This window comes from Lactuca sativa, chromosome 1, assembly GCF_002870075.4.
Source record: "Lactuca sativa cultivar Salinas chromosome 1, Lsat_Salinas_v11, whole genome shotgun sequence".
Lineage (NCBI taxonomy): Eukaryota > Viridiplantae > Streptophyta > Magnoliopsida > Asterales > Asteraceae > Lactuca > Lactuca sativa.
In genome coordinates, this window is record NC_056623.2 from 87,430,357 (window position 1) to 87,443,222 (window position 12,866).

The 12,866-nt window shown below is 35.5% G+C and overlaps 2 protein-coding genes across 2 annotated transcripts; both read right to left on the bottom strand.

The window, feature by feature from the left end:
* Positions 1-1,675: 1,675 nt before the first annotated feature.
* On the bottom strand, positions 1,676-3,553 carry LOC111896975 (uncharacterized). The gene is made up of 5 exons (XM_023892951.3): positions 3,139-3,553; positions 2,674-2,867; positions 2,242-2,581; positions 1,966-2,052; positions 1,676-1,888 (listed from the first exon to the last, which is right to left on the bottom strand). Exons 1-5 carry the CDS (start codon positions 3,232-3,234, stop codon positions 1,853-1,855), a joined length of 753 nt encoding a protein of 250 aa, XP_023748719.1. The 5' UTR covers positions 3,235-3,553; the 3' UTR covers positions 1,676-1,852.
* A 1,495-nt stretch (positions 3,554-5,048) lies between these two features.
* LOC111896999 (nuclear pore complex protein NUP214) lies at positions 5,049-12,384 on the bottom strand. Its single transcript, XM_023892976.3, has 15 exons — positions 11,980-12,384; positions 11,205-11,413; positions 10,813-10,981; positions 10,517-10,663; positions 10,256-10,380; positions 10,023-10,135; positions 9,775-9,911; positions 9,538-9,700; positions 8,514-9,435; positions 8,277-8,429; positions 8,129-8,186; positions 7,915-8,048; positions 7,694-7,818; positions 7,270-7,594; positions 5,049-7,192 (listed from the first exon to the last, which is right to left on the bottom strand). Exons 1-15 carry the CDS (start codon positions 12,200-12,202, stop codon positions 5,207-5,209), a joined length of 4,989 nt encoding a protein of 1,662 aa, XP_023748744.1. The 5' UTR covers positions 12,203-12,384; the 3' UTR covers positions 5,049-5,206.
* Positions 12,385-12,866: the final 482 nt, after the last annotated feature.

The following is a 12,866-nucleotide window of genomic DNA, read 5'->3' on the forward strand; positions in this document are numbered from 1 at the left end:
CGCCTCTTGTCCCTACCCAGCGCGTCCTACTATGTCCTATAAATACTCCTCCGAATTTGCTCATTTTCCACACCATTTCCTTCATAACTCTCTCAAAACCTCTTTGCTTTCTTAGGTCCGATTTTTCTAGGTTTCTTGAGTATTTTAACTAGGCTCTAAAGTAGCTAGGAGCCCAACAAAATAGCGCTTTCGGTTTTGGAGTTTTGTTCGTGCATTTTTCTCGATTTTTTGTTAAAACCTCTGTAAGTTAAACTACACTCTTTTGATTTCAGTGTAACTTTTATTTATATTCATAAGTTATTATGAATCTATAAATAAGATTTATCAGTAATTCCAACTCAAAATACTGATTAATCTTCTTATGAGAGAGAAAGAGAAAAGTTATCCATAATTTTTTTTGAAGATAAATGAAATTACATAAAGAGAAAGAAAGAAGTTATGTGTAAAAAAATTGTATAGATAATATGTATGTATAGGAAAAGAATAATTAATTTTAAAGTTTTTTTTATTAAATTGACCGTTTGAGTTTAAAATCAAACAGTATAATTTCCATTTCATCCGGTGGTAATGAACACGAATTGTAACACGACGAGAAGCAACGAGTAGGGGAGGGGGGTGTTCCCCGTTACAACGGCGTTAAGGCCGTCCACGTAAGCCCATAACGAGCAAAATTGACCCATACCGCATCGTCGGTGGTGGTCTTCGTGGAGGTCAAAATGATCAACCTAAAAAAAATTATGAATAAAAGCAAATTAGTTACTATATTTTGGTCAACACTTTAATGTTTAGAATCAAAGTATTTGACTAAAACTACTCAATTTTGTTAATTTTCTATTGTTATCATTTTAACGAGCTATAGAATGTCAAAGTGACCGATATGGAAATAAGGTTTAGTGGAATATTTTAATCGATATTGGTTAAACTAAAAAACAACCAATTTAGTTTTTACTTTTTACCGTTTATGTATATTACCATAAACATTATTATTTGGAATTTTGGATGTATGTAGATATAATATAAAATCTTGAAATAACTATGTGTTTACGACTTATATATTAAATAAGCATATTTTAAACTATGTTACACAGAGGATAAATTAATGATTTAGTCTTTTATTAATTAAATTAAAAACAAGTGTCGACATTATTACATGTTATTTGGCCTTTGTTTAAACCTTATAAATAATTCACCATACCAATTATTTTTATTATATTCATTTCAATTTCGTCAAATAATACATGTTAAACATATATTTAAACATATATTATTATTTCTTCTACTTTTCCCTTAATTAAATGTCTCAGATAAACACATTTTAAGAAATACAGAAATATATTAAAGAAAAATATTATTTTTAAGATATTAGAAGTAGACCAAGACCTTTTACCATGGTGAATATCAAATCAAAGACCAAAAGAGATCAAAAGTCCTTCATAATAAAAAAAAAATCCATAACTACTATAATGTTAACGTTTCAATATTATTATTTTATGAATTAAATATATCAAATAACAGATTTTAAAATCCATTTTTCCTTAAATAGCATATTTTTATACAACATATTGTTGTAGTTTTGTGTACGTCCACTTTGTGATCATTGGACATTGATCAGTGCAAAGGTACAATCCAACATGCATGAAGTACAACCCTCATGCATACCATATTTGTTCAAATGTAATTCAACTAAATGAATAGATTGAAGATGCAACTGTACATTAGAGTATGTTACCTCAAATCATTCAATATAAGAATAATAATAATAATAAAGCTGCATTCTGTAAAAATAAATTAAAAAAAGAATATATTGAAATAGGAATCATATGATATATTGTGAAATAATCTTCTTTCTACTTCAAAGACTCCCAAGCCTGTTTACTATGCTCCTTTCCTACATATACAAAAACAAACTTACCAACATTATATTCATATAATCATAGAATTATAAAAATAGGAATTTAAACTTACATTTGAACCCCGAAAAGATTTTCCTAAAGGTGGCTTCAACAGAGAATCAGACAGCGACGCATCCATGCCCATGCGACGGTTTTGACCCTACAAAATTACACCAATTTCTCATGCAACCATCCCAAATATAATCCTGATACATGTGTATCATGTATCAGGCACTATTAGGCACAGTGCCTAATAGTGTGTGTGCCTGATAGTACGTCTATCACTATCAGGCACAATGCCTGATATAGATTCTATATCAGGCACGATGTGTATGATAAAGATATTTACCGGTTGTAAAGATTCTTCATCATGGTTATCTGGGAAAAGAGAGGTGTAGTATGATGGATCATAGATGGAAGCTCCTCCTCCTCCTCCTCCAACTGAATCAAGAGAACCAGATGTGCGTCTAACTACATGAGGAGGTGTTGCAGGATTCATGAAACTGTTCCTCGAATCCATATCTCCATCTCGAGGAACTATACTATCTACAAGTGAAGGCCCCAATCTATACATCTGAATCCATAACAATGAGGATGATGATCTTACTGTGAACCCAATTATTTGCATTAACAGAGTCAATCTCACTGAAAATATCGCAAATTCTCCATAAATCTCTGAAGAAATGTTCCTGAATACGTCCCAAACTGAACTGTTTTAGATGAAACTGAAGAGAGAAAAAAAATTGAATACAGAGGAAGAATTATAAGAGAGAAAGCTAACCAGATTTCTTGACTGAAGAAGATGAACCACAGAATGTCTAGCAAAATTGCGGAAAATAATAGAGCTGCATAAGTTCGACCTAGACTCTGGCTGCTACTCTCGATTGCAACCAATGCGAATAACCCAATTCCGAGATTTACAAGCGTAATTCCATTATATAATGCCCCCAATGATCCAATCAAAGCACAAGCAATCTTCAAACATATCATAAAACTTCAATCGATTAATACAAAATCAAAAGTACATCGCGATATAAACGAACAGTTTGTGAATCGGTGTTATTTATTTATATTAAAATTAATGAAAAACACGAATTCAGATGAAAACTCTAGGTCATGATTCATAAATTCAGTTCTACGTTTCGGAATCATTTGTAGACGGATCAAAACTAGTGTAAAATCACAATGTGTACGACTAACATGAATTCATTGACATGGGAATACAAAATGGGGAGAGAGAAATTACTTGAATGTAAATTAGAATCACGGCGAACGACTGAATCTTGTCGTAATCACGAAGCCAGGTTTGTATCTGAGTGTTCAATTCAGGACAAAGCATCATAAAGCAAACACAATCTTTCCCTCCTCCAATCCGGCCTTAAACAACTGATAAATTTGAACTCGTCCCACCTCAACCAATCAATCAAATTGCGAAGAACATCGGTTATACGATCAATTGGGCTACATTGAAAGAAACGGAATCTTAAATCAATGTCTGAGATAAAGATATGATTGTTTCTTGTGGGGTTTCTCTTCTCCGAACACTGTTTTGTGTGAGTATGCGTTATATGTGTGTTGATCGTGGAAAATGAGGAATTGGGGAGAAGATTTTTGAGGGGAAAGATGAAAAAGGAAAGCGTTCAACACTGGCATGAACCCGCTACTTCAATTTCTTTATGCTTTTTGGGTTATTGAAAAGTTACATTTACAATCCCTCTCGTATAAAATAGTGACTCCTAACCCCCTAAAGTTTTGTATGAAAGTCATTTAGACAGCGGATTGAACCGAACTGAGAAAGAACTGAACCAAACATAAATGAATAAAAATGAACAACTTTTATGTATAGTATTTGGTAGGACTAGAACAACACATAACAAGATACTAAAATTACCAAATTATCCTTCTCAACCATTAATTTGTTATAAATATGGTATTCAAAGATTCTAACAATTTATCAACAAATATTGGTGATGACAACGTGTTAGTTTTTCACAGGATGTCAACACGTACATGCAATATGTAGAAAGGGTGATATAAGGTTCATTCTTTTTGGATGCAAGAAAAAGTTTAATTCTTTAAGGGTTTGGTACTATTATAGAACCAATGTAACTTATATCATTAATTTTCCGTACATATTTTAGAAATTTGTCACATCCAAGTCACGTTAATAATAATAAAGTGCCCATATTGCTTTTATATAGTTTAGGGATGTTATGTTCTGAAATGTTAATTAAATAACTTTTTACATTATATGCCAACATTTATCCCTTGTCTAATTTAAGTCTTGAAATTAGACCCTCTACCTATCATCTTTTCTTGAAATCAGATAGAACGCCAGTGGTGGTGGTTGAAGGAGGATAAGATGGTAGTTTAATTTCAGTGTCTCCGTTAGAAAAGCTTAACCTCACTTTTTCTCAATGGAGAAGATAGTGAAAACTGATGATGTTAAATTGTTAATACAATTATGATTATGAAGCAACTTAAACTGCAAGTTATCGAGTTTGGTAATCAAAAAATTACTGAATTTTTATGGATCCTGTGAGTTTATTTTTCGTGATTATATTTTGTTCCCATATGTCTTACAATCCACCAAACACCCTTTCAATTTAGGCACAAAAAGAAAGCAAGGTCAGTAGAGGAGATAGTGAGTATACTGTATATATACTCATAAATCACAAAAATGGACAAGTTTGACGAAAAATAGGGAATCTGTTGAAAAAAAATACCAAAAGGTATCATTATCTTTTTGTGATTATAAGAATACAAGTCAAAATAGACACCATTATTAGAGAATCAAACTATCTAATAACTAATCTCGAAAACGACCAATAAAAGATATCCATATTCAATATACTCTTTACTTATTACTGAATTTGCATTTGCACCCCCGAAATGGGAGTATATGCACTGATAGATCACAAAAATGAATTGGTCGTGTTCTCGGATGGTGCAATTTATCATTTATTTTTTATTATTACTAAATTTGCCATAGGTAGTGATAGCATAAACAAAAGCGCCTAAACCTTTTTAAATTTTGAATATTAAGATTTAATATTTATATATGCTAAGATTTTGACAAACTGAATAAAATAATACATTAAACATAAATCGCACTTAATAACGAAAACATTTAAAAATAGCATTTTCTCTTAACCATAACCAAAAAACCATTGAACTCGTTATCACGTGAAAAGAAATACATTTGTTTAATTAAAGAAACAAAAAAAATGTTCATATTGGTTTTGTTTAATAGATAAACAAACATATAGGAATATACTACCTTCAACATTAGATTTGAAACTATATATGATTATCTATCTTCTCATCTGTGTAAAGAGCTCAGAGGGAGGTCTTGGTGTTGTTCCTCCACTACTACCAAATGTAGAGAATCCACTTCCACCTTGGCTCCCAAAAGCACCGAATCCACCACCACTACCCGCTGCAGCACCACCAAATCCACCACCACCTGCAGCACCACCAAACCCACCACCACCCGCAGCACCACCAAATCCACCACTGCCTGCTGCGGCACCACCAAATCCACCACCACCGCCAGTAGCCGCAGCGGCAAATCCACCACCGCTAGTAGCTGCCGCTGCAAACCCACCACCACTGGTGGCTAAACCACTAAAACCTCCACCGCCGGAAGCCAGATTGGCAAACCCACCGCCAGACGAAGCAGCAGCAAAACCACCAGCAGTTTGACTGGCACCGAAACCGGAACCCCCAAAAGAACTTGGAGCACCAAACTGTCTCGACTGACCGAAAGAACCAAGAACCGACCCTAACACCTGTTGACCCGACCCAATCTGAGGCGGCTGACCAAACCCCTGCCCACCACCACCACCACCAAATCCGCCAGAAAACGCATTGAAATTTGGTTGTTGAGACGGTTGTGAAGGTTGCATGGGTGGTGAAGATTCAATGTTGAAGGATGCAGGTCTAAACAGACCACCAGTAGGTTGAGAAGGAGCAAATGAAGGAACCGGTTGAGATGGAGTAGCTACCGGGTTACCAAATGGTGCACCGAATGGGTTCGGTTTGGGTGCACCCAGGTTCGGGTTTGGGGATGACCCGAGCCCAAACCCACTGAAATTTCCCAATGTGGGAGGTGTTTCAGGTACAGGAGCTTCTTCCTCCATCTCATCTTCCTGTGAAACTGCAGCATCTTGTATCACTAATGATGCTTGTTCTTGTTCTGGTTTTGGTTTTGGATTTGATGATAACGAAGGAGAGGGACTACTTGTGGCAACTGAGGAAACCACAGGGGTGGGAGGTGAAATTTGAGTTGAAGAATTCTCATTTGGTTTTATATCGAACTTGGGTAATGAAAGTAGACTAGGTGTTGGAGTTGGAGTTTCAGTTGTATCTGGTTTTGATTTGGAAGTGTTCAAATCTAAGTTGGCTGAAGGTTTAATGGAGGATGAAAACGAAAGAAAAGAAGGTGAAGGTGAAGGTGCAGAGAGTGGGGTGGTTGTCTGAGTAGCACCTGATTGGATCCCAAAACTGGTTGATGGTTTACTAAATGAAATGGGAGGCGTTGAGGATGCAGGTGTTGAAGTAACAGGAACAGACAATGATGCAACAGAAGAAGACACAGCTTCACTAAGCTGTTTCTCTTTCGTAGATGATGATGATGAATCCAAAGAGAAACTTTTTCCAGAAAAGGCAGTAGATGATGACGTGGCAGAAAATGGTGATTCTTGACTCTTCTTTGACCAAATTGAGGAGCTTTCTGCCACTTTGGGTTTCGGCTTCTGGTTCATGTCTCCAACTGAAAAGTTTGGTTTTTCGGTTTCTTTATTGCTTGATTCTGAGAAGTCAAGAGGCTTCTTCTGGAATATATTTGTTGCAGGTGACTTTGAAGGTTCCAAGAAACTTGGAGGCTGTTGAGTAATTTTTGGGTCATCTGATTTTAAGTTGAAGGTGAAACGGCTTTTTGACTTTTCAACCTCTTGACTTACAACAGGCGTTGACTGTGAATGTGAAACAGAGCCTAAAGAAAGCACAGAAGCTGCTACCAGTGGAGTTTTTGTTGAATCTAAACTGTTACTGTTACTGTTACTGTTATTACCCCAAATTGAGGAGGAATTCAATTGTCTCTCAGAATGTCGCTTTATTTGTGTTTCTGATGGCATATTATGAGAAACCGTGGGACCCACAGACAACCGATCGAGTTTTCTAGTGCCAGGTGGCAAAGATGATCTGGCGGGAGGTGTACTTGTACTTGTACTTGTCCGCTCCTCTTGCAAAAGCATCCTTTTTACAGTTGTTCTTGGGGGTTCAATGCTTGCCCAGCTCTGAAATGAAATTTTCAAGGTTAAAAATGTCATTTTTTTTATGTAACAGAAAGAAGAAAGGTAATTTACGGTTTTACCCTATCGAGAGAATCTCTGCGCCTTCTTGCTGTTTCTGGTTCAGAACTCTTCACAGCACTTTGTTGACTTTTCTTTGTGTCTGAGCTGGCAGAGATTACAAGTTGACTTTTTGGTGGGACTGACCTAGATTTTTCTTGACTTGGAGAATTGTCGTAGGAGATTCCGATTGTGTCAAATAACTCCTTTTTCACGTTTTGTTTTTTTGTGGGTCCCGTTTCGATACTAAGCACAGCCATTTGTTTTGAAAGACATTCAGAGAGTTTCTCTGCAGCTGCCAACTGTGCATTCATGGTGTTGTGTAAACTGTGTAAAGACTGAACGTGCCTGTAAACCAAAAGATTCTTTCATTAATATTTAATCCTAAATACAAAGTATTATTATTATTAATTAAATAATAAATAATAAATAATAAATAATAATCACCTTGGTGGGCCATGTCTCGTATGGAAAGATCTTCGATTCGTTTCAAGGTCGCCTTTATCACCAAATCTTTGGAGTTCAAGGGTGTTTAAATGTCTTTCAAGTTCTATTAGCTGATTTGTCAAATTCTGGCAGAAAGGAAACATTTTTATTTTAATAAAATATAACGCAAAAAAATAAAAAATAAATAAGTGTTGGTAAGAAAAGAACTAAATAGTAAATACCTGATTTATCTGTAAAATATGTCTACGTTTCATTTCCAATTCAGAATTCAGCTTCTGGCGATTCCAAATATCTAGATATTGACTATCGGTTGCTTGTTTCACTATTGCCTCCATATATATTTTCCTTGCCAAAACTATAAATTAAAAGCAATTAAAATATATTGGTAAATAACTAAATATAGAAATTATTTCGTATAAATTTGATGTTTGTTACCTTGAACAGTCTTGTCAAGGATAAGTTGAACCTCTTCAATCCCATGATCCATTGTGTCCTATTATTATAAGTAAGGTCGGTATGGTAAATATTTTAAACTACAGAGAAGAATCAAATGAGGTGATTGTGAAGGAAGGAAGGAACTTACAGTCCATTTTCTGCATCTTTCTGAAAGTACCAAAATACCCTCTTCCAGAGCTGTAACAGATTGCTTATGGGCAGAAACAGAGGCATCATAAAAACCACCTGGTCCTTGTATAGAATCCAACAGAGTGTCTAGTTCTTTTGCCATCTCTTCAACCTGAATACAATACAAAACAGAATAAACTCCAGACTGATTTTCTTTTTCTTTTTTTTTTAAAGTGAAAAGATTACATTTACTTACACTGTGTTGTTCTGATAGATTTGGGTCAGAATTTAACATCCTTGACTGAGTTTGACTTCTGTAATTTCCTTTGTCAGATGATCTCAAATCCAAAGATTTTCCTAGATTCGGTGGTGTAGTAGACATTACAGGCAATGTGTTGATAACATTAACCCCAGATGTGGTTGAAGTAGTTGTGGATGGAGCAGAGGGCATTTTGGGAAATGAAAGTTTCAAAGGTGTGGTTCCTGTTCCTGTATTTGAAAAGGGAGACTTCAGCTCAAAAGTTCTAGAAGAAAACATGCCTCCACTAGAAGATGTTCCTGATGAAACAGGCAGATTAGTTGATCCTATTTTGCCTGATGATTCTGCACTCCTTTGGATACCAGAAAAAGACGAAAAAGAAGAAGAAGAAGAAGATGGCATCCCAAAAGCATTTGAAGAAAAGGGTGATGATCCAGATGAAGTATTCAAACCAAATGAAGCCTTAGAAGATTGCATCCCAAAAACATTTGAAGAACTAGAGAAGCTTCCAGATGAACCATGAAAACCAAATGAAGAAGCTTTATTGAAAGATGATTCTAAACCTCCAAATAGTGTTTTGTTTGATTTATCATTTTTTGAAACAGAATCAGCAACTTTTTCATTTTCAATCTTCCTCACATCTTTAACAACAGGAACTTGTTGTTGTGTAGCACCTTTATCTAGCTGTAAAACTGATGTAGAGTTGGTTTTTTCGTCTTTTTTCATTGTATGAGCTTCACTGTGTGCTTTCTCATTTTGTTCATCCACTTTTACTTTTTGAGGAGTTTGATCCTCAATTTGCTTATTATTGTTAACAATATTCATCACTTGATTTTGAGAACTGATTGGAGAAGACTCAACTTCCTCATCAGAGACAGAAGAAGTTGCATCTTCTGACAAAAGGGAAGGGCCTGTGGCACTACATAAGAAGTTGTAAGTTAACCAAAGCTTTACTTCTTTGAAAGAAAAGAAAAATAATAACATTTTAAATATTATTTGTAGTTTCGGAAATGAGAAATACCTGGCAAAATGGAACATAAAAACCTTTGCATCAATAGTAAGGCAAAGAAGAATGCAACATGGTGAAACTTCTGTATCTTGTTCCCCAAGTGTGAGTCTAAGTTTCTCATCCTTGTAAACTTTGTCAACAGCAAGCCCCAATATCAGATTATCATCACTGTTTTCTGATGTAGGAAGCAAGTTTTATTAGAATTATTGAAATAAATTAATCAAGATTATTAGCAGATGCCATTGTTACCTTGAAGATTAATTGTTGGAATCCATGCATCATTTGTGATTTCTATCATTTCAGCTTCATTATTCTTATCTGAAGACCAACCAAATAGCACAATGTGTTGATCTGTGTTCTTCCTATTAGCAACAAATGCAATCTCACTGCATATGATTCAAAAAGAACATGGAATTAGCAAGAAACAGCAGAGATTTCCAAAACAGTTATGATGCTAAGCAATATGTATATTAGGAAAAGAGAAAATAAAAACAAACCATTCATCCACATAGCTCACAAACATATGGGGTCCACTTCCAGATGGAATGTCATCCTCATTTATAGCAAGAAACGCATCACTAAAAGTCAAAGCCACTGGATTGGAAGAGGGCTGCATGCAAACAAACAAAATCCACATGTAAACTATATGAATCTGAACCAAAAACATAAACCTTTAATACAAAATTATGTTAATAAAGAGCTTAAGGATGATACTAATGTGTTTACTTACTTTTGTGATTTTTCCATCTTTGACACTGATGAGTTGAAGTAGATAATTCTCCTCCTTCCCATCAGCATTCAGACGATAACATCCTAAGATAATACAATCTGGGCGGACCCACCTGAGAGAATCCACTGTAAGAAAAGCATAAAGACACTTCAGGTTCCTTCTTGACTTGTAAACACACAAGAATGAAAAGCTATATGGAAGTAGACTACATGCATATAAGGTTATTAAGTTAAAGTAATCAAGATTTAGATAGTGATATACCTTTTACAACAGAATCTGGAGCGGAATCATCAACTAATGAATCGAATAGTAACTTAATTTGTAACTTTTCTTCAAATTTTGATGATAAAATGCTTAAATAATCATATTTCGCCACAGCAAGAAACTTTCCATCCATGCTCCAGTTAACTAGACAACAAAAACACAGTGATAAACAAAGTGGTATTTAAGTTTTCTTAAAGTATCTACTCAGAAATTAAGCCTTTTACAGACAAAAAAAAGGACAAGGAATCAATCAACCCAAGAAAACTTTAAATAGTTGAGAATATAAAATTTACCAGCATCAACATTGTCCATAAGATTATTAAGATCATCTTGGCCAGCTGCATGGTATAAATTTCCATCATTTGTAAGAACAACATACTGTTGCTTCAAGCGTGGACTCCACTGCATGTCTTTGATGCAACTTGAGCCATTGATTGACTTGGAAAAGGAAGGTTCTTGATCCTAAAAGATGAGAGAAACAATCATATCCACAGTGGCATTGCATCAACTCTTGAACAAACTATCTTTTGATTCTCAAGAAAGAATAAAAAGGAAATTGAACTTCAAGAAGTTAGCCCATCAACAAAAACCATTTTGAAACCAATGCTTAAGCCGATCATTGTATGGAAACACCAGATTTGAGGGTTATACAGATAGCAAATGAAATAACAAAAGCATCACGAACCTTATTAAGAAGACCTTCGACTGAGAAAAAATAAAGGTCAGAACCAACAGAGGCTGCAAGCATGGAAGAATCTGCAGATAATGCCAATATGGAAATCTTTCCAACAGAAACATCCACAACACTTAGCTCCTGTATACAAGGACCAGTGCCTCCATTTTTCAACTCTTCTGCTGAATCCATAACATCTTTGGTCCTTGCAACACAAAACCCTAGCAGCAACAAAGTGGAGTAATATTATGGAAACCCTGAACAGTTTATAATATATGTTCCCTTTCTGTTGCAATACATAAAAAGAACTTTGATTTCTGAGTTCCAACTTCCAAGTTCCAACCTTGTAATTTTCTACAATATGCATATGGGTATAGGTACAAAAGAATACCACTAATTTTCAATAGGCAGTTTGTGTTATTAAACTATTCGCAGTTATCAAGTTTTGGAGAAGTTTCAGAATCAGATCGTTCTGAAGTAACAAGTAACAACTAACTCAATGTTTGATAGAAATTTTGGTAAACATCAGCTCGACTACACCTCATAAGACATAACTCTACCAGCAACCAATCCAAGCCACGTTAAAGTAAATACATACACTGTGACAAACTCTATCCCGAAACATTAACAATTCTCCAGGGGAAATGAAACTGACTTAAGAAAAGAAAAAATCAGTATTGTAGCAGCTTCGATACAAAAGTAAGAGTACTAACTCGATACTTGCGACCTTCAGCCCTAGTTAACATCAAATGACGTAAATAAACTCCAAACGAGAAAGAGCTCTTACCGGAGGAATGAGCAACAATAATCACTCCAAAACGTTCTGAGACTGCCATGGGACGAGACGGAAGGTTGTCCATATCGAATTTGAAATCTGCATCAGATTTGATGGGAACAGATTCGCCGATTTTGCTGAAACGATAGTTTTTTGTGCCAATTTGGTCTCCTTCGATTTCTTCCTCAACTTTGATAACATTTTTACTAGTATCAGCAGTTTCTGTTTCCGCCATTGAAGCTATACCAGGTGGCTTGAAGGATCAAAGATTCGAAACCTATGGCGAATTTGCGAACGTAAGGGGTTTTGGGCGGGAAGTTATATGGCCAAAACCTAGATGTCTGCGTGTGGAGTAAGCACCCAGTGACCAGCTTGGGGCTTGGGAGGTGGCAATGAAGATTTTTACGGTGGTTAGCTAATTACATTTCATAACTACTAATATAATTATCGGGAAAATCATATCATATATACGGATAAAATGATAAGATTTTGAAAATTAGGGCAATTTGGAAGAAAAACGACCGAAAGTTTATAAAACATAAAAATCCGTTTGGTCTTTTGGTTAGCTAATTACATTCCAATGTTTTTACCAATGATTATATCACCTCTTGTCCTGCTGTTCACTCCAACCACTTCTGTTATATTGTCCATCCTTCTCACGTCGACTCAATAAATATGTCAACGAGGGCAAACGGGATAGGGACTGCATCTGTGCCCCCGCCCCCAAAATTCTCTCATTCCCCCGCCCCCGAAATCTCCATCCTTGTTTCCACCCTTGCCCCCGCCCCCGAATTCCCTTTCTTACCTCCGCCTTCGCCCCGATTGATTTTGAGCTACCTTATGTAGACTAAAAAGAAGTTCTTGTTTAAGTTAAAATAAACTATTTTTTAGGTAACAAA